Consider the following 27,075-nt stretch of genomic DNA (forward strand, 5'->3'; position numbering starts at 1 on the left):
AATATTCTTAGTAGACAAACTAAAAGAAAAATGATAAAAGAAATATCTTTAGTGGGGTGATTAGGACGAGTTTTTTTACCGAAATTAGCCTGCCCACAAACTTATTAATAATTAATTTATTATCCAAGGAGATCTATTTTAGTTTTTCATCTCATGTATTTAATAGAAAATTATAAAATGTAGTAATGCTTTACACTAAAACTTAAGTGTTGAATTTATCATATAAAATAATAATTTTATTAACGTTTTATCTGTACTAATACTTTAGTTAAAGTCCTTATTTGACTACAATAGTAAATGCATTAAGTCTTGATATAGTCTGTTGATCGATTTAGTTTAGAAAGATTTGAGTACTAAATATAAAATATTAAATAATTTAGCATTTTTTTACCAGATCGATAGAGTGACCATTGACGTGTCGAAAAAAAAAACTTATTTGAGGGTTGGATTATTTGGATTAATAAGTTTGTGAGGAGATTAGTCAAATAATTAGGTTCATTGTCCATTCATGATTCATATCTGAATCTGTATTAATAGAAATTTTTTTTTTTGCATAGAAAATCCGTTTGGTTTTCGATTTTGTCAATTAGTTTTGTTTTCGGTTTTTTTTTTTTTGCACTTAAAACTTTTTTTTTCTTTCAATTTTACCCTTATGCTATTTAGTATATTATTAAATATTGACGGACACTTTTTAATCTTCTACTTCATATGCTACTATTTTATTATTATTATTATTATTATTATTATTATTGTTATGTTATTTTTTCTTTTTCTATCTTTTGATTTTTTTTTCTTCTTCTATACAAGTCTTTATGAAGAGAAAAAAAATAAAAAAAAACTGTTTAATCAATATCTCAAAAAATATTAATCTATATTATAAATAAATAAAATTATTTACTTAACAAACTGTAAATTACAGTCAGAATTTAGATAATTTTACCACCAATACCATATCCATTTTCGTCCCCACTTAACAATTGTTTCTCAGGGATATATCACTAATTAGACAGATCTCATTTCAGGCTCAGATTTAGAGTTAGCACAACCGAACCCAACCAAGAGGTAAAAAAGATCAGAGCAGTGATACAACTTAGTAAATGTTAAAAGAATATATTGTACAAGAAAGCAACGGTTTTCTGTGGCACTGACAAAGTTGGATCTAGAGAAACGAACCTGTGGGCACTTTAGGAGGTATGCTGCCAGAATCCCGGGGGCGCTCCGATTAATCAGCTCGATCCGGACTGGACGATCCCTATCAACATTGCACCGGTGGCAATTCTATGCCATCTTTAAAGAGTCACCAATAATTCTCTCTTGAAGCTTAAAAGAAGGCAAGCTCCGTACGGACTCTCCCAGTGGATCAACCGGTCCAAAGTTTCTTCGACAGCTTTGCGATCTTCTTTAGATGGATGAAAGAGACTAGTATTGTACGATTTTTTGGCGGATCAAAACTAGGCATATCCACTAGCCGCTGGAGGAACAAACCTAAGGGCGGGGTTGATGCAAATGGCAACCAGCTGAGATGGAGCCCAGTACGGTGAATAAGAACTGGCTAATTATTTATAACCGCCAGCGGGTATCAATAGATGATAAGAGAGAATATATTGAATGATGTTAAACTTAAATGGATTAAAAAAAAAGGGATATTGTTCATCGCTGATCTTTGTTCCAGAAGGTTCTTTCCTCCCCTAATTAAATTGTATCTTTTCTTTTGACGCCTCAAGAGTACAGACTCTCAGATAATCTTAACTAGCTAACAGCTCTTCTATTATCAACAGGACAAAAATTTCATACCTCAAATAAATTTAAGTCTTCACAAAATTTAAACTCAAGAACTCTATTTTAAAAACTTAAATAATTTTTATATTTTATATTCTAACACAGACCACATAGCATATCTTGATCATACACAAGTTGTTGACCCATTTTCAAAAATAATTATGGCCACTTTTGGCCATCCTGTACCTGATTTTATGGCTCCCTCGCATATGTGAAATATGTTATCCCACTATCTGCACCTTATTTCTCTTAAATGTAAGTCTCCATACCGTGGAAAATATTGTGGCAAGGTGGGAGACACCAAACAAACTAAGGGACATTATAACTATGAAAACAGATAAGACAGACATCAGATAGTTGACATTATTCATAACCTTATACAGAACAAATTCTGATATTGAAGCATAGCCATTTTAATAAATTAAAACTATTTGGTGGGAATTTTTGGTGGTTCCTTTGGTTAGAGCGGAATAGGAGAATTCTTCCTTCCTGAGGCAACGACTGCCACTGGGCTCCGGGTCTTGCTATCTTCCCTCCCTCCTCTGTCCCCTTTGACGAATTTTCTTGCCTCCTTTCCTTATAATATTCAGTAACTTCCCCTCTCCTTTGTAAATTTGACCTTAATAAATATAACTGGGCATAGCCCAAAACCTTTGGGTCCAAACCAGCATTGACCCAAAGAAACTATTGTCATAACAGAAACTATATCTAATACCACGATTCCTGAGTCAGAACAGTGTTGGCATTTACCAAACCTAGTTGAAGTAAAACAATAACACAATTTGTCACATCTTGAATGAAGTCATGAAAGAATAATGATCTCAAGATACAAGACTCAATATTGCAAATAAAAGAAACCAAGATGTACACATGATTAATTAGTAATGCAGCTGAGTCCTTCTAATTCAGCATATACTATTTGGAAGAAAAAAAAATGACACGATCATGCACCTCAGAGAGCTGACAGATTCATCTGTGTGCAAAATTTGCCCAAAACATTGTTCTGGTAATAAGATAAGAGATTGAATCTCCCAAAACATAAGTTAAGAGACCAAGCCATTTATTCTATGTCCATAAGAAAAAATTAAGAAGCATGCAGCTTTAGCACTTAATCAGGTAAGAACAAGCACAAGAAAGCAACTACACCATGGTAGCGGTTCTTCATCTTTAAGTGGAGGAACAATAGCATTATTCTTTACCGAAACAGAATCTTGTGTAACATGCTTGGAGGCGGATACAAACTGCCAGAAACCAGGAAAGGTTCGACAATTGGTACTTTTCCCAGCTGATGATAAGTAAATGATACGAAGTATAAAATATGAAAGACCTTGAATCTAAGCAGTACTTCCATATTAATTGCTTTAATTAACTGTTACTATCTATAAATGCACTATTTGTGTTCCTGTACATGTCACCCTTCCAATGTGAGCTTTGAGAGATATGGAGCTCATTCTGTATCTTTCCTATCGAGGAAGCTCAACAAAAATCCACTAACAATTCTCCTAGCAATAGGATTCGGTATATGACGGCACAACCGTCCATCTACATAGGCAACCATACCTGAGAGAGCAAACTTACCAACAGCCCACAACCTATTGGGCGTTACTTGGCTTCCTTTTGATGACACCTCATCTTTGTCTCCTCCTTGCACTTTGTTTTTCAATCTGAAGCTAGCCACAAATTTGCTGGCTTGTTTTCGCAGCAGTTGAATTGCAAAGCTCACAAATAGGTGTTCACACAATGTCAACACTGTTGGCCCAACTCTCCACTCCTGCAGAATTCCAGTGCCTTAAGAATGTGCAGAATTTCATACTGGAAAACATAACAGTGTAGAATCTGATAAATGTGCAATGACATTAACCCCAAAAGGAGGGAAAAACAAGGAAAAAAGGTTATTCAAAGTTAACAAGGTTTATTGTTCTTGTTTCCAGAGGATTATAATTGTCATCTCAAGCTCAGATAGCTAAATGAGTCTAAATTTGATCACCATAAATTGAGACGAGCTTAACAAGGCACAGCTGATTACATGATCTGGTGTGCTAGAACCAAATTGGTGAATAGCTATCAAAAGCATATCCAGAAAACCTAAATACTTAGCAGTTTTAGTTATCATTCTTATCTAGCTCATTGATTATGGGTTATGAGGCTGTGGATTTTTCTTAATGTAAGGCTGTAAGATAAATATTACATTAAAGTAGGAGTGTTACATAATGAAATTTACACCAAATAGAGCTTTCTTTAGTTATTCGACTTTTTATGCTTTCTTGTTTCCTCTACCTTCTTCCTCTTCTCAATTCTTTCCTATCTTCTCTCTCCATTCAGAAGATGTTTGAAATCTAGCATGATGATCTCTTTACAACTGCTTCAATCTAATTCCTTACGATGAATTTTACCCAAATAGTAACAACAGTAAACTGTTCTAACTACTATCTTTTGATTTAACAGACCAAAATTTAGACTAGAACAGCTGTTACATCCTCCAATATAGACGCTAACATAGGATCTTAAAAATGACATGCTAGCAGTCTGGACCAAAGCAATTCTGTCTCTTGGATGGAACTAGTGAAGTCTCAAGCTGATTGCCTTCAACTTCTCGATTGTCGAGTCCTTGAGAATTAAGGCTTTAAAATCAGCTGGGACGTCAAAAATTGGGAATACTGAAGTATTCATACAGCGTACCTCCAAAATATTTCAAGAAATGCACTGTTCACTTTAAAAGATGTCCTTGGAAATATTAAAAAACCTCACTAGTAATGACATACACTTTCACTCCGCAGATGGCGCAAAGAGCGAGAAGTGATTGAAGTGTTTCCTTTTAACAATGCCTTGCTCATAAGGAAGCTTTCCACATTTTCCACAATTTCATTTATGACAGTACTATTTGGAGGTAGGTTCTTGAGAATTACCTGTAAAGAGAAGTCGGTAAGAATATAAATTCAGCAAAACATACCTTAGGTCTCACTTGTAAGTTATGTCATCCAAAGTCTCTAGTGCATGATATACGAAGTTATGAACATCATACACCATTGTATCCCTCCAACTCATTGGGACTAAAGGCTTCATTGGTATTGTAGTTGTTGCAGTTATTGCACATACAACATAAACTCAGGGAACTAGAAACATGCTTACTTGGTCATCAATCACCCTCACACGTAAATATTCTTGTCTGAACATTACATCCAACATTGCCTGTAGGTATCCTTCAATATATAGCTGCATCATATTCGATCACAAGAATAGATTAAATTATGAAAAAGGGGATTTTTTCAGGTTCCCTATCCCTTTTATTTTTACGACTGAATGACAACACCAGTAATTGTGAATTTTACAAATTAAGAAAAAAGTACCTCATCAAGTCCAGGACTGCGATCAAGTTTAATTTTTTTGTCTGGACCACCCTCCATGACAGCCACCCCTAGCAAAGAAGGCTCCATGGCCAACCTCAGAATACCTTGGTGAAAGCCATTAACCTTGAGAACCCATAATTAAAGGATTAGAAGGGTGGTGAGTTCCACTTGTTTCCATACTTGCACATTTCATAAACAAACAAGATAACTTGTTTCATTAGCTATGGCAAGCATTACCATGCCGTTAAAACCATCCGTTTCTGCTCCTCTCAGGATATTGTCTGAAATTTCAGTCATGGCAGCAAAAAGGGCTTTTGAACTTGCTGTTTTTATCTGCAGATAATATCATGTAATACATTGAGTTGAAAATCAACAGACAAGTGTCAGGTGAATAGTTTCATGAGACTTAACAGTTTTTCCCAGATCACCAAAATAGCGTCTTGTCCCTGAGCCTTTGAATTTGATGCTTTTGCTGATAAATTTGAACATGCCTATCCAGATAGAAGAAAACATGCACATGCACACGCACGCACACACACAAAAACATGATTGTAAGAATTAGTGATATGAGGTAAGAGACAAACTAAAGACATTGAGATTTCTTGCAATGAGTTCAGCAGTCAAAATCCGGATCATGAGGTTATAGCTAAACTGTGCAAGAAACCAAGGTCTTCTCCAGTAAATAGCTAATGTTTTAGATTCTTGGAAAAAGGTCTTATATAACATTGACAAACAGCAGCAATTAAAACATAAAACAATATTGATATTAGGATAAAGTAATGGTTAATTACACCTAGATCCCCTAAACTATATCCCATTTTCACATACCCTTATTTATTTATGGTAATATTTTTACTTAAAAATCTAACGGATAACTAATAGGAGGGGCATTTTGGAGATTTTACACAGTTAAGAGCATCAATGTGTTACTAAACATTTATAAGAAGGTCTATGAAAAATTGGCAATAGTTCAAAGGTTCAGGAATAATTATCCCTAAAAACCCTAAACCAAAGTTATTTAGATCAGCTTTCTCTGACTGAACCTGGCAGTCTTTTAGCTAAGAATGGCAGTTTTAAAGACCAGTCGGATCAGCTGAAATGGATCAAGACTGGACATAGCTGATCCAGATCCTACCATGGTATTGGGCCAGTTTTGACCATATTGGTTGAAGCCACAATACGGATTATTTAAATATCTTGGGGTCGAATCCAAAGCTCTTTATAAATTTGTAGAGACCCTCTATGTTCTTTTCTGGCAAGATATGAAGACAGAAGCACGGGTTTGAAGACATTAGTACTTGATGTTCCCAGTTGCCTTCTTTTCAACTTTTACTCTCTTTCTCTCTCTCTCTCCTCTCACCCCTCCCACTCTCTAACAACTCCACATTATGGTGAATTCAATTACTCCCATCCCTCCCACTCTCTCTCTCTCTCCTCCCACCTCTCCCACTCTCCATTTCTATTTTGTTTTTTTTTTCCATCTCTCCCTTTAACTCTCTTTCTCTCACCCTCTTTTACTGCTTTAGAATAATAGTGAAGGGAGAAAGAGATCTCTTTATCTCACTTCTACAACAATAATTTACAAGCATAGAAATATACCAAATCTAGCTTGAAAATCATCATGATTTTGAGTATTTTCTTTAGCTTTAAGACTTTGTTATAAGTTTGTTTTCTTATTTTTACTTCGTTACAAGTTTGTTTTCTTATTTTCCTGACACTTAGATTTTAGAAATTTTCTTACATTTTAAATAATTTTTAGAATTTTACGTAAGTAAATAAATAATTTGATATCCTGCTAATGTAAAGCCTTTTTTTATTTTTATTTTTATTTTTATCAATCACCATCAAATGAAGTCTTTGATCATCCCCGTCATTTTATATTCAACTGAATATTAGTTTTAATTATTAAACTATTATCAATTAATATTATGTGTTGAATGTCACCATGGAGTATTCAATCATTAATATTAATTTTAATAAATATATTCAATCATAATATGAATTGAATAATATTTATATTCGACTACTACTTTCCTTTAATATAATAGACAATTTACAAAATTAATCTAAAAATAAAACACTATAATATAGGTTTTAATACATATATTAAACCAAAAATTAAATATTGACATGCCAAAGACCTAATATTTTTAAATAGTCTAAATTTTTTATTAAAAATATGTTAAATACGTGTCAATGTTGGCATGGGACGGCACGTGCCACTGGCACGACCATTGCTGATTTTTCCTTCTTAATTTTTCTGAATTTTTGCAATTTTTCTGCATTTGTAACTGTTTTTATAATTTCATATAAATTAAAAATAGCCTAATATTGAAACAGCCGATTCGGGGCCAATACATATTTATTTTTCTGGCCTGTCAATCCGAAAACTTAGAACTTTGTGTAAGATGCCACTGTTACCTCGCGTGTAGCTTATACTTTGATTCCCTTTCATATATTCTTGCATAAGTTCTAAATTAGTTGAGCACTCAGAAAATTTATCAGTACATTTGACTTAATCAGAGCAATAACTTGCACTTAAATTTTGAGAGGTCAATCTTTCCAATATGGGAAACAACATTTTTGCTCACTATTATAATTTTCTTTTCTTTCATGTAGCATCTTATTTCCTAGCTGACTTTGAAACCAATATCTGAGATTTAAAATTATTCATCTTATGGACATACACTAGGGTTAATGTTGAAGTTTGCCAATGACAAGAAACTAATCAAGAGAATGAAGGGGCAGCAGCTAATGATGAGAAAGGAATGAAAAAAATATCTGTCCTTTTAACTACAAACTTACTTGCAATTGTCAAGGATGACCAGGACAAGACCAAGCTACGTTGCAATAACCAGAAAAAAAAAATTAAGGGTTGAGAGAGGAGGGTGCACGTGCAGCCCCCTCCCCTCTCCCACTCTGGCACGCGACGAAGCGCAACGGAAGATTTCGCCAAATCCAATTCGGATTCGGGATCTTTGCTCTATAAATTAAACCCTAAAATTTTCTCTCCCCTTAATCCTCCCCCTCAGCCCCCTCCCCCTCCTCTCTTCTTCCTCTCCTTCTTCATTTTCTTCTTTCTCACCATCGGAGTCACGCCGTGGAATCGGCCTGCCGGAGCGCCGCCAGAGCCAGCGGAGACCACCACGTGACTCCTTGGTAAGCCCTCTCCCACCCCTCAAGTTTAATTTATATTTAATAACCTAAATTAAAAATACCTAATTTAGGGGATTTCGGCTTCGTTGGCTACTCTCGCCGGCCGGCGGCTTCGAGTTGCTGCTGCTCGTGCTCAAGAGCTCTAAGCCATTGGCCTTGCACCATGGTTGCCCTATGGAAGAGCCCTCGTGGCTCCAGTCGTCGTTGGCTTCGGAGTCGGCTGTTGGTGGTGGGTTCTCCTCCACCTCGTGAGGACGACGAAGTAGAGAGAGAGAGAGAGAGAGAGAGAGAGGGAGCCGGTCGTGAACCGCCGCCGGCAGAGTCGCCGGCGGCCACTCTCTCTCCCTCGATTCTTCCCTTCCTCGCGTCGGACGCAAGAAGGAAGAAAATTGGGTTTGGTTGGGCTCGGGTTTAACTCGAGCCAACCCCTTTTTCTTTTGAATTTGGGTTCGGGTTTGGGTTTGGATTTCGGATCCACAAACCCGATCCGAACCAATTATATTGGATGGGCTGCGGGCTAACCTGCAGCCTAATCCATTCAAGGCCCAGCCCGATTAGTTCTATTCTTTTGGATTGGGCCGGGCCAGAAGTAGCCCAGCCCAATCCAATGGGTAATTTAACCCATTTTGGCTCTTTTAAATATTTTTAAAATTTTAGAAATATTGATATTATTCAAATTGAAAATTTTATTATTATTTATTATTAAAGGTGGTGATTTTTAGTACATGAGCTAGAGATTTGAGATTTTGATTGTCTTGCCTAGACTCAGGTGAGTATGTTCACTCACATATTTATTTTATTATATTTCATACCTTTGTCAGACTGTAAATTTTCTGTGTGCAAATTTATTTATTTCATCCGTACGTGCAAAAATTTAATTGTTACATTTTCTGTGTGCATTTAATCATTATGCTCAGTGCATCACCATACTTTGTGCAAATATTGAAATTAGTGAAAAAAAAACAAGACTAGTATTGGTACGACTTAGAGAACAGTCCCGGTATAAATCGCTTGCGATTTTCCGTGGTGACCCAAGTCTATCAGGAAGTCCGGGGAAAGTCCTAAATTCAGATCACTGTGGTGACTTTCTTAGGTGACTCTAGCGGAGTTAGGGAACAGTCCTAGGATGAATGAGAAATTTCCTAGGTGATTCTAACTTCTCTCAACGGTTAGAGGAAAAGACAGAGTGTGTTGATCACATGGTGATACCATCTGATGACCTTAACCGGATTAGCTATGAAGAAAAGTCCCGAGCGTCATCTCGAGATGACTTCTAGTTGATGTGGATCCACAGGGTTTAGACCCATTGAGACATATGACAGTATAAATATTGAAAAGATATTAATATGTTGAAACCGTGCAAGGTTACAAGTTGTGACTCTCTATTGTTATCATTTTTATTATTTTAAGAGCATGCCTATTGCAAATTGTTACGTATGTTGTTTATTTTTAGTTCTAAATTTTATTTTATTCAACATTAATAAAATTTAGAATTTATTTGGTTTTCGAGTGGATTCCACTCACTGAGCTATAGCTGTTGGCTCATGGATTCTTTTTTTTTTTATCTATCTCAGGTAATAGTCAGCGGGGCGACTGAGCGAGATGTACCCGGACTCCACCTCCACTTAGGATTCACCTATTTACTTTTCCGCTATTTTGAGTTTTATGCTTTAGATTAGAAGATAAATTTATTTCGTATAGACTCAAAAATAATAACATAAATTTTATGTTTATTGCAATTAGATTTAAATTTAATAAAGCAGATCATCATTTTATTTATTTATTTTGCCATAGTACACGTAGAAAGTATTAATAAGACTTCGTGTATCTCAAGCATATTGAGATGCATGGCCGGCCATGATTCCTATTTCGGATCGTGACATACGTTCTCTATGAGAAAATTGGGGACCGCCTTAATTTCTTTTTTGGAAGTTAAAAAGATGGTCATGATATGTTAAGATGTTAAGACAAAAGCTTTAGATGAACAGAAAATATCCCCAAGAACACTAGATAGTCCTGATATGCTGAGTAAAGCTGGACTTCATTAGAGGCTTGATGAAAAAAATTCTGCTGTTATTCTCTTTAATATCTACCACCAAATAAACAGATCAGCTGATCGCAACCCAGAGAAACATCTTTTATGATGCATTTTGTTCTCCAGTCAAGTCAACATGCTTTGATATTTGTGCGACAAATGTCAGTAATTATTGATTTGGTGAAAGCATATGATAGGAATAAATGATCAATTGATTCCTCTTCTTCTGCACAAATCACACAGACCGGGTCCTCTATTAAATCACCTTTCTTAATCATATTATCTTGATGTGCAATCTAAAAAGACAATGCTAACCAAAGATCTATCCTTGCTTTTGATGTAAAACCTTCAGATTTTAATTTGCTTCAGAACCGGAGTGATAGTGCCACTGAATCGAGTTTTAGTAAAATGATTTGGTTGTGAAGGCATTACTGCATGCAAGTCTCCAACAAATGCTGTTGGTAGTGAGGAAGAAGAGGAAGTATGCAGAGAGCTCCATAATTCCTATCTCTGAACTGGCAGCAGCTGAATGTCTTCTACTCCAGTCTAGATAACCTACATGAACCCCTCAGAATTAAAACACTCCCCAAATTTCTTTTACTTGGACAAAGAAGCATCAAAAGCTGTCAGGGCATTTGGTGAAGAAAGCTAATAAGCTATCCAACCATCAGTTTGTCCAAAAAATGATCAATTCTCCATCATAATATCTGATTCCACAACTGAAGCAATTGGTCACTTTAATACACTTACCGGTGTTAACCCATCCATTACAGTGCCAGTGGCATGCGCCATGTCAATACCTTGTTAGCAAACTCCAATGTGTTGTTGGCATGCCCATTGGCACACCTCTAAATAAATCTTTTAGGTATTTATACATAATTAAAGTTTTAATATATGTAGTAAAGCCTATATTAGAGTCTTTTTATCTCTAAATACAACAATAGTCAAGAAAAATATGATTCAATATATAATATCAAATAATTTTCCTTTACCTTTGGTTACTATAATTTGAAGAGTATTTAACATATATCTAGGAAAATTTGCATATAACACCTTGTCTTTTAACGAAATTGTAGTTTACACCCTACATTTTCACTATCTGCAAATTAAGCCTTATTAGTTAAACTTAACCAAACTTAGTTAAACTTAACCAAACTTCTATATTAAGCAAATTTAGCAAATATATGTAGAAAATACTCTGCTGTTAGATTTGTTAGTTAAACTTAACCAAACTTCTATATTAAGTTAACTATATTAAAACTATTATGAAAATACCCTCAACCAAGTCATACTAAGGGTGTCTTAGTCATTTTCTAGAAATAAGGACATTTTAATTATTTTAGAAATAAAATATCTTTACTTAATAGAATATTCTCACGACGTTAGTTTAAATCTAACCCAAGGTATTTTCTACACATATTTACTAAATCACAAAGTTTGATTTGCAAATAGTGAAAATGTAGGGTGTAAATCATAATTTCATTAAAAGCAAGATCTTATATGCAAATTTCCCATAGATCTAAAACAACAAGTTAGATCTAGCTTCATTTTACTACATTAGGATGATTAATCTCGGATTTGATTTCTAAACAAAGAAATTAGGATGAGAAAATAAAAGAACTTATCTGTTTGGTTTGGGAAATAAGTCTACCAATAAAAAGACCACAAAAAGGGTTCCCTTTGCATAAGCTAAATAGGTAGGTTGCAGATGAGACTCAAGACGTGTTGCTCAATATGTTACCCTTATTGAGCGATATAGATTATAGACGATACAAGCAATGACACAAATGGCATGGGCAATACAAGTTAGTACAGTTTGCATGCGTCAGCAAAAGGGAATGCCATCGGCACACCCCGTGCCAAGTGTCGCCAAATCATTGGCATGACTCGTGTTAGCCAGCACATTGTACCAGTGGCACGTGTGCCGTGTCATGCGGTCGGTACGCCCCTGCAAGCTAGTGACATGCCTTTACGTGCCACTAACATGCATTTATAATATGTTTAATAAAAATTTAAGATATTTAGAGATATTTTTGGATCTTCGATATGTCAATCTTTGATTTTTTTTAATTTGAATATATTTGTTAGAACTTACATTAATGCTTTATCCTTAGATTATTTTTGTAAATGACCTATTTTATTAAAGATAAAGTAATAATTAAATATAAACATTATTCAACACATAATATGATTGAATATATTTATTAAAACTAATATTAATGATTAAACACTTCATAATATAATTGAATACTCCATAATATAATTGAACACACAATATTAATCGATAATAGTTCAATAATTAAAACTAATCTCTAGTTGAACGTAAAATGATGAAGAGGATCAAAAACTTCATTAGTCGGCACAAAAATAACACGAGAATGTTGCATTAGATACTTTTATCGAAACGTCTCACATAATCTTCATACATATAGAATATTTGTAATTCCCTTATGATATGATATGAATATTGAACATGTATAGGAAAGATTAACACAGACACACCATAAGCATATGCAGATGGATAGAGTATAATAAATGTGTTGTGGCTCTAGTGAGTGATTAGTATGATGGTAATGATAATGAACTCATATCATCTTGTGGGTGCATCTCTTCTAATGTCCTACTATCTACATACTCAAGTCCTCTATAAAAATAATATCTATGAGAAGTTTGTATAACATGAATGTATGTCTCATCTACATTACCAGACTGTCTCATCATTATTACTATCACCAATATCATCATCTCTAGTTTCATCATCAATAATTTTATTTAAACCTTCTAAATGATCAATTGATCAATTGATTTGATAATGATTTATAAAAATAAAAAAAAGCTCCACATGGCACAATGATCGAGACATGGTCGTGCCAGACGACACACGGTCGTGCCGTACAGTAGGTCCATGCCGGTCAACACGCTCGCCATACATGCTCACAACTACTCCAAATTCTTAAGTTGTTAGAGAACGATGATATTTTACATTTTAACATTCTAACACCCAATGATGGTCGTGCCAGTGGCACGTCACGGCACGTGCCGGTCGGCATAAGGCGTGCCAAGCGACACGCCTCGGCACGCCCCGGCGTGCCAGTGGCACACATTTATAATATTTTAAAAAAAAATTTTAGGATATTTAGAGATATTTTTTGGTCTTTAGTATGTCAATATTTAATTTTTTTGTCTAAATATATGCATTAAAATTTTAAATCTACATTACAATATTTTATCTTTAGATTATTTTTGTAAATAACCTATTTATTAAAGATAAAACAACAGTTGAATATAAATATTATTCAACACATAATATGATTAAATACATTCATTAAAATTAATATTAATGATTAAACAGTCCATAATATGATTGAATACTCCATAATATAATTGAACACAATAACATTCAATACATAATTGATCATTCAAAATATAATTGATAATAGTTCAATAATTAAAACTAATAACTAGTTGAACGTAAAATGACGAGGAGGATCAAAAACTTCATTTGCTGGCACAAAAATAACACCGAAATGTTGCATTAAATACTGTCGATATTCTTCAAAACTCATCCACTGATAATATTGCTCGTTATAACATCTCACATAGTCTTCACACAAATAAGAATTTTGTAATTCTTCGATGATATGATATGAATATTGAATATGCACGGGAACGACCGGCATCGGCACAGGCACAAACACACCATAAGCATATACAGATTGTAGATATGGAGTATAATAAGGATGTAGCGGCTCTAGTAGGTATGATTGATATGATGGTAATGATGATGAACTCATATCATCCTATGGGCGCACCTCTCCGATGGTCCTGCTACCTATAGACTTAATTCCTTCCCTCATTTGACTGTAATCATATTGAGCTTGAGATGGTCCCTTTTTTTTTTCTTCGTCTCTGATAAATTCGGTTTTGTGGTTGTCTAGGTCTGGCAAATGAGTTGTCATTCTAATTTTAAAAAATGACAAATAAGTTGTCATTTCAAAAATGACAAATGACAAAAGTTAATTGATGAAAATAAGAAAAAGTAAAAAAAAATAGGTTTCACATGTCATATCATGGTTGTTAAGAAAATAAGTAAAGTTGATTTGATAAAAATTGATGGAAATAGAAAACTTTTAAAAAAAAATCTCTACATTGGCACATGACCGACACGAGGCTGTGTCGAACGGCACGGATCGGCACGGCTCGACACGGGGGTGTGCCAATGGCACACCCCGTGCCAAGTGTCGTGCCTCTACTGGCACGGCCATCCTTGCTAACACCCCTTCACTCATAGGCTCAAGATATTTTGATCAGCCCAAAAAGTGGACTTGACTTAAACTGGTTGAGGTTTTGTATCTTTAAACAACAAATGAGCCTAACCAAATTCAAACTCACGACCTATGCTCTAACACCATGTTTGCTTATCAATTGCTTTAAGAACTTAGTTGGTAGAGAACATTAATTTTATAATATTATTAACAGCCAGGAATAAGAGCATCTAAATTTGGCTCTCATTTTAACACCACCAAGATCTGTAATAAGAATTTCTAGGGAGAAAATATTAAAGAATAAAGATATTTCCACCACCATTTCCCAAGTAAAGAAGAATTATGGTTTCTTCTTACACTCAAATCTTAGTCCTTGTTTCTTTGATTTGCAAACCAATTTCCAATTTGCTAAATAGGGAAAATCCTGAGTTTCTGAATTACTCTTCCACATAAAAGGCCTAATATCTGTACTTTATTAGGTGCCCAGAAGTCACAGAGGAAAAGCTGGGCAATTAAGGAGATTTGAATTGACGTGGAGTTAGACTACCTCCACTAGATAGTCCTTTTCATCTCAGCCATATTAAGGCCGTAACAAAAAATGGCCTTTGCACATTGGATGCTGGAATTCCATCGCTTTCTGAAAATAGAAGACGTTTTCTTAAGTGACAGATCAAAAGAGAAGAAGGGACCTTTCCTTATCACTCAGCCTAAAGCACCTATTTAACAGGACATGGCATTGGATAACTCTTTTCTCCTATCTAAGAAGTGCTAGATTGAGAAGAATAGGCTGTTCATATCCATGGATGACAAAGGTTGTTTTTTCTACAAACAAACTCACAGGACCTCTTTAGCAATTTGTTGCAATCGCCCTCTAGAAAGATGAATGTCGATACAAGCTGCTATTCTGGATAGAACTTAACTTGAAACTTTCAAAGGCAATAAGGATCGATCAAATCGTTAAAATGATTTAAGATTCGATTATGTTGTATTTTAGGAATCCAACACAACCAGAATCTCGTCAATCGGGTAGATAGATTAAAAGATATGAAGGAAATAATGACCAAAGGTCAGGAGATGGAGGGATGGAAGTGAATGATAGAAGTTGATGATGTGGTTAGGGTTATGGGAGATGATGATGACTGTGGTGGATGAATTAGTATCTTGAACAAGATTGGGAGGAGAAAAGAGCTTCCAGATATGGCCGGTCGCTGGAGTGAAGAGGGAGAAGGCAACAAAGGATTAACTTCCACCATAGAAGGAAGCTCGAGGGGGATACCGAGAGGGATGAAGAAAGAAGAAAGTTGGCTCAAGCCTAGATGCAAAACAAAAGATCTAATAATCAATAATGCCAAGGTGGTTGCTTTTCCACATATTTGGAGGCTAGCCAATCGTCTAAAAACCCTAAACAAAACCTAATATAAAACAACTTGATTGACTGATGTTTGAACACCCTTCGACTGTGTTTGAACGGCCAAAAATAGGGTTTTGTATGTGTGAATGCTATGCAGGCGTTTGAACGCCGCGTTTTAATGACTAAAATTAGTGCTCTGTATGTGCGAACGCTATGTAGGCATTCGAATGCACATGCCAGAAGTCATTTTATTTTTCCAAAATAAAAACAAAAAATGATCCAGTTCGAAGCGGGTTGGTCATGTCCAATATGTATCTTAATTAAGAACCGCCCCACAATTATAAAGGAACAGTAAATGCACAAACAAATTATGGAATAAACCTTTTTTATGGAATATGGCCCCAATTATGGAATAAACCTTTTTTTATTTTGGAATAAACTTGCCAAACATGGGATAGAGTTTTGAAATAGGAAAATGGAATAAACTCCCTTCTTCTGAATATCTCTATTCCACATTTTAGTTGAGATAAAATTCTTCGAATAAGAAAAATTATATTTTACCCCCTTGCAATTAGGCTTAAAATCACTTCACCCCTTATAGTTTTATTTGTGTTATTTTATCCGCTTATGATTATATTTAGATTGAAACCGTTACTTTTTCTATCATATTTGACAAAATTAGAGATTGAATTTAAAGATCCTCATTAGAGACAATTTTGTAAAGAATTTGATAAGGTTTTCAAGACATTTAAAATAATACCAATTGAATTTCATACGACAAAAGTAAGATAAAAACCAAGGTTCCCAGTTTCGGCCGATCCCGAGTGGGATCGGCCGAAACGGATTGGGATCGGCCCTAGCCGATCCCGATCCCAGCCGAATGTTTCGGCTGCGGTTTCGGCCGTTTCGGCCGATCCCGACCGAAACGAGTGGGAACGGGTCGGATCCGACCTGGATCCGACCCGGGGGACATCAATAATTGATGTCCCCACCCCCCCACCTGCCTCTCTCCCTTTTCTCTCTCTCTTTCTCTCTTTTCCTCTCTTTCCTCTCTTTCTCTCTTTTCTTTCTTTCTCTCTTTTCTTTCTTTCTCTCTTTCTCACGGATCTCTTACTCTCTTTCTCACCGGTGACTCGAATAGTGAGTAGATCTCCATCTCTCCCGGTGATCTCGACCTCCGCGACGTTATCCGACGACCTCGATCTCCGGCGACCTTCGGTAAGTTTTTTTTCAGCTTTTTTTTTTTTTCCATTGTCTTCCATTGTGCCGCACCCGCTTCTTCAGCAGTGCTGCGGCGAGTCTTCGCAAGCTGTGCCGCGCAGTCCCGCAAAAAGCCGCCGCTGCCGGCTGCGGCAAGCATTCTTCTTTGCATTTCTTTGCCGCACTTGCCGACTGCAGCTTTGCTGCGGCCGCAGTAATCAAGAATCATTGCCGCCGCACTTGCTGCTGCGGCAAGTGCAAAGAAGACTTGTTGCGGCAAGTGCGGCAAGATGTCGCTTTGTGAGCTACGGAGAGACTTCTCTCTTCGCAGCAGAGAGAGAGTAGAGACTATATTTTATTTTAATTTTTATTTATGTTTTTAGTTGCGAGCTAAAATATCAATGGCTCCGAAAGAGAAGTCATATGATACCGACATTGGGTGGCAACATTGCAAAGCACTATTGGGCAAGATAAAAGACGCGTTAAATGCAAATCGGTGTGGAAAGGAAATGAGTGGTGGTGTCACCGTTTGAAAGAACATTTAGCTGGAAGACAAGGAAATGTAGCAGCTTGCACTCAAGTGTCTTTGGAAGTTAGAAAGCAGATGTTGACTCATTTAATTGGTAAAAAGAAGGATAAACAATCTGCACAACAAAGAGAGTCAATGATTCGTGAAGAATTGATGCATAATCCTGTACACATTGATGATGATAGCAGTGAGCAAAGTGAGGAGAATGAGGAGGACAGACAGATGAGGAAGGCAATGAAAGAGAGCAGAAATATGCATAGAGAAGAGGAAGAGATGAGAAGAAGCACTGGTGGTAATTTTCAGAGATCTAGATCAATTAATATACGAGGAGAGAGAGAATATGGGGGCAGTAGTTCTACCCATAGGACTCCTGGTGTTACAGCAGAGTCTGAAAATATTGGACCAATGGATACATATCTTCAAAAAAAAAGGGGTCGTACACAGACTTCAATCAAGACGGCTCTCAAAGGAATTAAAAATGCAAAGAAACACATTGGTAAAGCTATCTCTAAATTTTTCTTCTACAACCATATTCCTTTCAATGTAGCTGATAGCCCTTACTATCACACTATGGTGGATGCTATACAATCAGTAGGGCCTGGTGTTCCCCCTCCTAGTTCAAATGATATTGCTACTAAATATCTTGACTCGAGAGGTAGATGAACTTCATACTTATATTGAGACATTTAAACGGTATTGGGATGAATTTGGTTGTACACTGATGTGTGATGGGTGGAGTACACAAAACAGAAGAAATATAATTAATTTCTTAGTGTACTCTGGCATGGGGACAATATTTTTGAAGTCTGTGGATGCTATTGCTCATTTCAAAAATGCAGATTATATTTGTCAGTTGATGGATGAGGTGGTACAAGAAATTGGTGAAAAAAGAGTAGTCCAAGTGGTTACTGATAATGGGGCAAATTATAAAGCTGCTGGAAATTTACTGATGATTAAAAGACCTCATTTATATTGGACGCCATGTGCTGCACATTGTATTGATCTGATGTTAAAGGATATTGCAAAAGAGCCTGAAATTGACATGGTCATATGTGAAGGTCAGAGGTTAACAAATTTTATATATAACCATGAGTGGGTTCTTAATTTACTCAGGCAGATGACTGGTGGTAGGGAGATCATCAGACCCGGCGTCACTAGATTTGCCACTCACTTTTTAGCCTTGGAGAGCATCATGCGCTACAAGGATGATATTATGCGGATGTTTACATCACAGGAGTGGTCTATGAAAATTAAGAATATGAAACCTAAAGATAAATCTTTAGGTGAAACTTTGAAAAATATGGCTCTTGGAAATACATTTTGGAATAATATTACAATTGCCACCGTAGTATTTGAGCCTCTTGTCAAAGTATTAAGACTTGTAGACAGTGATGACAAGTCTGAGATGGGTTTCTTATATGAGGCAATGGACATAGCTAAAGAATCAATAAAAAAAAATGTGGGCCAAAGTTATAGGAAGTGGTGGAAGATGATTGATTCTAGATGAAACAAACAACTACATAGAGATATACACGCTGCTGGTAAGTATGCTTTTAAGTTCTAAGTTTTAATTTACTTTTATTTATGAATATTTAAAAATTTGAATGCTTACAATTTACAAATTTTAAATTTCTACAGGGTATTTTCTTAATCCAAGATTTCAATTCTCTAAAAATGTCAATAATGATAGTGAAGTCTTGTTGGGGGTTAGAAAGGTAATCAGCAAGCTTGAGCCCGATATTCATAAACAAATCCTGTGCGATAAAGAAGTGAGTTATGATTCAATTAAATAATTTTATTATTATTTGTTTCAAGTTTTAACTTTCAATATAATCAATAAGCTAATAATATATTTCTGATTTCAGATGGAGAGATATAGATTGAGAGCTGGGCAATTCAGTACTGCTAAAGTTGCTGCAGCTATATCTCATAACACTCCAGCTGAATGGTGGTCTATTTATGGATGGGAGGAGGCACCAAATTTGACGCCAATAGCAAAGAAGATTTTAAGTCAAAGCGTGTCTTCATTACGGTGTGAAAGAAATTGGACTACTTTTTCCTTAATCCACACAAAACACGCAACCGACTGACAATGAAAAGATTGGATAAGTTAGTTTTTTGTCATTATAATATGAGATTGAGGGAGAGAAATTTAAGAAGAAAGACAGAAAATGAACAACTGATTGATTTAAATCATGTTTTTGATGAAGAAGACCCCTTGACTCCATGGATCAGAGAAATGGAGGACAGGTTATTAGATGACAGAGATAACCTATGGTTAGATGAAATATTGGGAGAGATCACGACGAGGGCAGAGGCTGGTACGAGTCATAGTCCTGATGATACATATGGTGGTGAGATCGTTCCATCTAAATTTGTTGAGGAAAGTCAAGGAGGCATAAGGAGTGAAAACAAAGAAACTGACGATATATATACATATCAGCGACGTCGTCATGAGATGCATTTTGGTTCCTATGATTATGGTACATCGAGTATTTATTGTTTGGAGCCATCACAAGATCCATATGCTAATTATTGTCCTCAGTATCCTCAGTATTCTCAGGCACAAGATCCAAATGCTGGTTATTATCCTCCTCAAACGCAAATCACACAACAAGATCCAAATGCTGGTTATTATCCTCCTCAAACGCAAGTCACACAACAAGATCCATACAATATGACTAGTATGATGGAATCACTTTTTGGAGCATCAGGTCCCATACATCAATATTTACAAACTTATGGTAATTATGATGATGAAGACTATAGAAATTTACGAGAACCAGCTCGGTATTCAACAAAGTTTTAAATTTTGAGTAAGTTAATACATTTTTTTAAGTTTTTAGACTTCATATGTGAGTAATTTTTGTTTTCTTATTTTTTGTCATTTTTCTAAATTTTTCTGCATTTTTAAATAATATTTAGAATTTTATATAATTAAAAAATAGTCCGATCCGATACGAACGGCCGATACGGCCGATACGGCCGATACGGCCGATACGGCCGATACGTATCGTTTTTCTGGACAGCCGATACCGATCCCGATCCCGATACTGGGAACCTTGATAAAAACATATCTCTATTTAATATATTTATCCTATCTTTATTATCTGAAATTTGATCTGTATTATTTTAGATATATTAGAAAGCTTATCAAATCATCTACACTTTGTCTCTAATAAGAATCTTCAAATATATTGGAAAAAGTAATAATTGTATTTTAGTCTAAATCACAAGGGAATAAAATGTATCTTCTCCTATATTAGAATATAGTGATATATTGTGGTTTAATTTCCATTCAATAATGTAATGTAACTATAATATACTTAGTAATATATTAAAATATGTTTGTGGTGAAAGTTGTTTCGATATGGGATGTCCATTTGTAATGCTATTTTGTTGGTATTTATACTGTGCAAATTATGATGAATTAAGTTAAATAACTTTATTGGCCAAGAATTGTAAAAATAATCATGAAAAGATAATATAATAGCTGTAAAATAAAATTACAATTTAAACTTATTTTCTATCTTTCTCAAAAAAAAAAAACAAATGTCTATTTACATTCAACTAGAAAAAAAGGCAATAAAGTTAATTTGATCATTTTTATTCCTTATTCCAACTATCACAACTAAACACTATCTTACCCCACATTTTTATTCCAGCATTTATCCATCTTTCTATAACCAAATACCAAATTGGAGTTGCTGTAAAATTTTTCTTTATCCCAGAATAAGTTCTCATTTAATTCCAATTCCAATTTTTCCTTATTTTTCCTTATTCCACAACCAAAAAGACCCTCAGCTAGTTAGTTTCATACAGATTTTTTTTTTTTTTTTTTGCCATGGAAAATATGACAGACTTGAAATTAAATCTTAAAACCACAAAGCCCATCATAGCAAATAATGGATCAAAATGGTTGATCTCAAAATTTTAGCAGATGATTCATAAATTTACCCAAGGTAACTCCAGGAAGACTGAGAGTGCCATCAGAAGGATCAAAGAAAACATCAAGAGATGATAATGCAGTGTCGTCAAAAATTGAGGCAATAGTTGGTGGAAGCAATGGACTTCCTTTTGCAACATATACAGCCCGTAAGACATACCTATAAAACCATTCTCATGAATATCTTATTTAATTGACCATGAACATATGCAAGTAACAATTTTACAAGTATAATGCATTAAATCTGGAGAACATACCATGAATAATGTTGGGCACATTTTAGAAGCAGTTCGCGAAATGTTACTAAAACATGAGTAAGAAGGACCCCATTGAGCTGTACAACTGAGTTGTTTATTTCAGGTACCTAACAAATATTTTGAAAAGGAGATTTTTTAAATATAGGAACAAAATAGTTAATAACAGAAGAGTCTAGAAATAGTTCACATAGAACGATGTTTTATTGGGTACCTTCACAACACTATGAAGTAATGATCTTAGTGCCTCCTGAGATGAACTATAGGTGCTATGTGGAGTGCCTGGACGAAAGCTTGCAATGATCTTTAGAAAAACATAGAAATCAATATCAGAACGCAATCTCAACCAAGAAGAGAAAACATTGGGCATATAAAATCATATCCAGAGTAAGTAATATCAGGAGGAAAAGCAGCAGGAGACCTTAATTGGGTGGATTTCGAAGTGTCTAAAGTATAATTGCCGACTCTGTGTAGAAACACTAAGGGAGGTTCTCCAAAATGGAACAAGCTTCATTAGTGTCTCCTCATCAACTTTAAAGTCAATAGGCTGCAATATTCAATCATTGACAGTCTTAGTCTATGTAAAAATATTATCTTCATGGTGAAACTGCAGCACATATCATTTCTAATTAGATTGCACTAATCTTAGAAGCATAGAAGTGCATAAATGTCTAAATGACAAAAAAAAGGTATCATATTGAAAAATTTACTGAGAAATAAACAGTTGAATTTTCATTAGTACCTGTAGTACTATTGAAGAGTATTTGACATACTTGACATTAGAGTTGGTGGAGCCTAGGATGAAGATAACGCTTATAATGTTCATAGTAGAACCAGAATCATGTAGTTGGTTCCTTCGAAGCATCGATCCGAATGAAGCGCCTTGCCATTTTTCATCCACATTTATTGACTGCATTTCTCACAAGCTTATTAATATGTGAGAGTTTGTTGTACATTTTAAATAGTCTTATCATCTTGTGACTTTTTCTATGTCTTCTCATCACAAGACATAAAGGAAGAACTTGCTTAGTTTCCAAAGATTGTAGTGTACCTCAACAGTTGCAGAAATATACTTATGCGGATCTGTAATCACCGAATCAATAGAAATAAAAGCAAGCCTTGCCACTATAATAGTGGATGCCAATGGTAACTCACCCGCACCCTTCAGAAAGGAGAATATGCAAAAAGCCAAGTATTATTACCAAATAAATTAATAGACAAAGGAAAGCTGAGACAATTAATTGTCATGCTACAATATGATGTCAATAAAAAACACAGACGACCAACTAAAGGTTTAGAGCTTCTAAATATTAAACAGTCATAAGCCTTACATATTTGCATGTTTAGTTGATTACAAATCATACTAAATAAATGACATAGCCAGGAAAGGATTAAAAAGTTTATAACATTAGGTAATCAACTTCAGTGCATAGTGAGAAGTGACCAGAATATTGTTTGAAGATTAGTTGGTGGAAAGAAGTAGAGATCTACTATGCAATAACATGAGTGGGGAAATCACAAAGAGGAAGTAATACAATAACAGATGGCAATTTCATTTTAAAGCTTGGTTTTTGCACAACAAAAGTGACTAGAAGAACAAATGAGTTATTTAAACACCGCTAAAGAATCTTCATCTTTAAGATGTGTTAATGTATATATGCTCTTATGATATACCTGATGGACAATCTATCTCATCTCTACATGTATGTATGTATGTATGTATATATTTCATGGAATCAGAGCTCGGGTAAGGCTTCTTTTCATGATATTATGAGAATCTTAGCATATACATTAGTGTAACGATGCTCTACATATATCCTATATAATAAACTCTTGAATAAATATCTGCTGTGAATATAGAATGTAACGATCATGATGACTATGGCATGTCTTATACACTCACAAACACTGCACCACTTCTACCTATCATTAGTAGTCGGGTTCTGACTAGGTAGTGCCCCTACTCACTCAGCTCGGGATTAAGGGTAGAGTGTATCATATATGACTATACTATTAGCGGCCTACACCTGAGGTCGGGAGCCTGTGTGACATTCAGGTAATTATACTGCATAGTCAGAACTAGATTATGATGATAGAAAAATATGATTGTGAGGCGAGAATATATCTCTAGCGATACCCGACGACGCAGGGTTAGGGCGTCCGTCGATGAGCCGAGGGCTCCCAATTCTCCTGCTGAGGGTGATGATGATTTAGAGAGTGAGATATGGGTTCACGACCGGGAGTCCTTAGTCGATGGCCATAGACAACCGATCACATGCAGTGTTGCCATATATGTATGGGTGGCATTACCACTAGATGTGTATATATCTCTCCTCGATGTATGAGGTAATGGATGGTTATGTGATGGGTGATTTTTTTGAGAATATCTACACGGTGTGGTGAATAGCTCGGTGAGCTATGGTAAAACATTATTAATGCCTTAGTGAGCATGAAATGACTAAACTACTCTTTTATTACTATGCAGAACATATAAACACTATGATTGAGATTTGTATGAATAAAAAATTATATCAAACTTTATATTTGTGTGGACTTATCCTGATATGATTAGGAATTGGCATGTTCCAGGATAATGACGTGTAGTCTTTATTGATTGCATTGATTTAAACAAGCGTATTGTTATTGCTAACAATTATAGGAATGCATGCATTGGATATGCACCTGTGATTTCATTGCTATAGATTGTATGGATTCTACTCGCTGGACTGTGTGCTCACCATCTCATGGTGACATCAGAGTTAGGGGAAGCAGATGTGGGTAGCGAGGAGTAGCTACCTTTTTATTTTAGTTATGTCTATTAGTTGTATTTAGCCCCTGCGAGGGCGTTATGATTGACGTATTTTGGATGTGTATTTTTGAAGGCTTATTGTGGCCTGTGAAACTTGTATCCGGACTCATATTATTGAGATTATTTATGGTATGAACCTATATTGCTATGTGCCTTGTGAAAACCTATTACAGACAGGTCATGTGATGCACCGCGTGGAGGGATTTACCCACGCGGTTTACACGTGTATTTGGAGGTTTGGGTGTTTCATGCAGACTAGCCATATTGGTTTGCAATGTAGAGAGTGCACTTGATGGTCATGATCTAGTGAGTCATCTTAACAAATCCAATGGTTTCTAATGCTCTAGATGAAAAAAGGCAGCTACCAAAGAATACATTGCTTGGAAGGCTCCTGATAGACGTGTTAGAACCAATTTGATTGCATCAATCCATAAGGCTCTTCAACCCCTAGGCAAAACATGGTACTCTTTCTACCACTACATTAGAACTGAAATGGTTTAAAAATGAATAGTTGGTAACTTATCTGATATAAAATACTCCCGCCCCGCATAAGGTTCTTTTCTCCGTTAAGCCCAATTACGTTCATCTTCGTATTTTTGAATGTACTTGTTTTTTTTTCTACTTCCTCATCATGAATATGATAAATTGTTCGCTAGATCTATTTGATGTGTTCTCTTTGGCTATATTTTGAGCACAAAGGCTATCGTTGCTATCATCCTTTGACTCATCAGATGCGAATAGCTCGTCATATCACCTTTCTTGAACCATCATCCTCTTCATTTCCTTCTCAACTTCCACTTGAGCCTTTGCTTGCTCCATATTCGCCTGAGAAGCAACCTATAGAGTGTCTCGGTGCTTCCTCCTCCAGTCATCCTCGTCATTCTTATACCCTCTTTGTTTATGCCCTATACTTTTCCATCTCCCTCACCAGTTTATGCTCCTTCTACTAGTACTGCAAGTCCTCATTAATCTCAACGTGTGCATCGGTCTCCTCATAGATATGACTATGTTGATCTTGCCTGCTACTCTTCTGAGTTTTGTATATTTCTGGCAGATCATAAGCCTACTTCCTATCAAGAGGTCATTGTCTATCCTGAGTGGCAATGTGCTATGGTGCTAAGGAGTTTCAGACTTTTGAGCTCTCAAACCTAGGATATTGTTTCTCTACAAAGTGGCATTGAACCCATTAGCTATAAAAGGGTTTATAAAATCAAGAGACTATCTAATGGATCTATTAAGCAATACAAAGCTCGTCTGGTTGCCAGAGGTTCTACTCAGAAGTATAGTACTAATTATGAGTGGCTCAGATGACTATTGTATGCACTTTCCTTGTAGTGGCTGCCATTTGTCGTTGGCTCTTATTTTAGATGGATGAATAGAATATGTTTCTTCATGGTGAGTTGACTAAGACACTTTATATACAGTTTCCACCTGGCCTTTCTATTCCTATATCTCACGTTTGCCACCTTCATCATGCCATCTATGGGCTCAAGCAGGCACTTCGTGCTTAGCTTTAGTCAAGTAGTGATCGAGGCTAATTATGTTGAAAGTGCTCAAGACCATTCTATGTTTGTACTTTGTGCATTCATCACCCCAGGGATGGGTTATTCTACTCCTCTATGTAGATGACATGATCATTACTGGTGATGATTTAGTTACTATCAAGTTTTTACAAGAAAACCTATCTCAGCATTTTCAGATGAAGGATTTGAATCTTCTACATTATTTTCTAGGACTTGAGATTGCTCATAGTGAGGAAGGTATATTTATATCTTAGCAAAAGTATTCTCTTGACCAGATAAGTCGAATAGCTATATCTGATAATAGGACAATTGATACACCTCTAGAGCTTTATGTAAAACTTCATCCTATAGATGGTGTCATTGACAGACCTGACTAGATATAGACAACTTATTAGTCAGCTTGTATACTTATATATTACCAAGCCAAATATCTCTCATACAATAAGCATAGTTAGTCAGTTTGAGGCGGCCCCTTGATTTGTTCATTATGCAGCACTTCTTTGGATTCTTAGATATGAGGGGCCATTACTCGATCTCTCTTGATGTCTATGAATTCATCTCTTGTGCTTCGTGCTTATTCATGCTGATTGGACTGGAGGTCCTACCACTCATTGTTCTACTACTGGATTCTATTTATTTATTGATGATTCTCTTATCTCCTAGCATAGCAAGAAGCAAGATGATGCCTCTCTCTAGTACTGAGGTAGAGTATAGGGCTATGTCTACTACTGCTAACGAGATCATTCACCTTCGTCATTTGTTAGGGGATATAGGTGTGCCTTTCCCTACACAGAATGCTTTTTGTTGTGATAATAGGAGTTCTATACAGATAGCTAGTAATTATGTATTCCATGTGCAAACAAAGCATATTGAGGTGGATT

At 35.7% G+C, this 27,075-nt stretch overlaps 1 protein-coding gene and 1 long non-coding RNA gene across 9 annotated transcripts in view; one reads left to right on the forward strand and one right to left on the reverse strand.

Moving 5' to 3' along the window:
* Window positions 1-3,107: 3,107 nt before the first annotated feature.
* The window catches only part of LOC140785227 (uncharacterized), a 65,626-nt gene continuing 41,658 nt past the window's right edge, over window positions 3,108-27,075 (reverse strand). For 3 of the 7 annotated variants that reach the window (XM_073133007.1, XM_073133009.1, XM_073133010.1), the window contains 12 exons: window positions 22,914-23,024; window positions 22,605-22,772; window positions 22,284-22,409; window positions 22,077-22,166; window positions 21,866-21,972; window positions 21,620-21,768; window positions 5,538-5,617; window positions 5,364-5,459; window positions 5,127-5,249; window positions 4,909-4,992; window positions 4,542-4,685; window positions 3,108-3,550 (listed from right to left, as the gene is read on the reverse strand). In XM_073133007.1, coding sequence (XP_072989108.1) covers window positions 3,227-3,550; window positions 4,542-4,685; window positions 4,909-4,992; window positions 5,127-5,249; window positions 5,364-5,459; window positions 5,538-5,617; window positions 21,620-21,768; window positions 21,866-21,972; window positions 22,077-22,166; window positions 22,284-22,409; window positions 22,605-22,772; window positions 22,914-23,024 — 1,602 coding nt within the window. In that variant the 3' untranslated portion in view covers window positions 3,108-3,226. Of the gene's footprint in view, window positions 3,551-4,541; window positions 4,686-4,729; window positions 4,993-5,126; window positions 5,250-5,363; window positions 5,460-5,536; window positions 5,618-21,619; window positions 21,769-21,865; window positions 21,973-22,076; window positions 22,167-22,283; window positions 22,410-22,604; window positions 22,773-22,913; window positions 23,025-27,075 lie in introns of those variants that run through there. The other 4 variants (XR_012108407.1, XR_012108406.1, XR_012108408.1 and 1 more) reach the window with 4 other exon arrangements.
* On the forward strand, window positions 15,705-19,661 carry LOC140785228 (uncharacterized). Of its 2 annotated transcripts, XR_012108411.1 has the most exons (3): window positions 15,705-19,203; window positions 19,301-19,431; window positions 19,528-19,661. It is a non-coding gene; the product is annotated as an uncharacterized lncRNA (long non-coding RNA). The 2 variants fall into 2 exon arrangements; XR_012108410.1 differs by lacking the exon at window positions 15,705-19,203 and having other exon boundaries at window positions 19,218-19,431.

Source organism: Typha latifolia, chromosome 3, assembly GCF_019914945.1.
Source record: "Typha latifolia isolate L0001 chromosome 3, TyphaL0001v2, whole genome shotgun sequence".
NCBI lineage: Eukaryota > Viridiplantae > Streptophyta > Magnoliopsida > Poales > Typhaceae > Typha > Typha latifolia.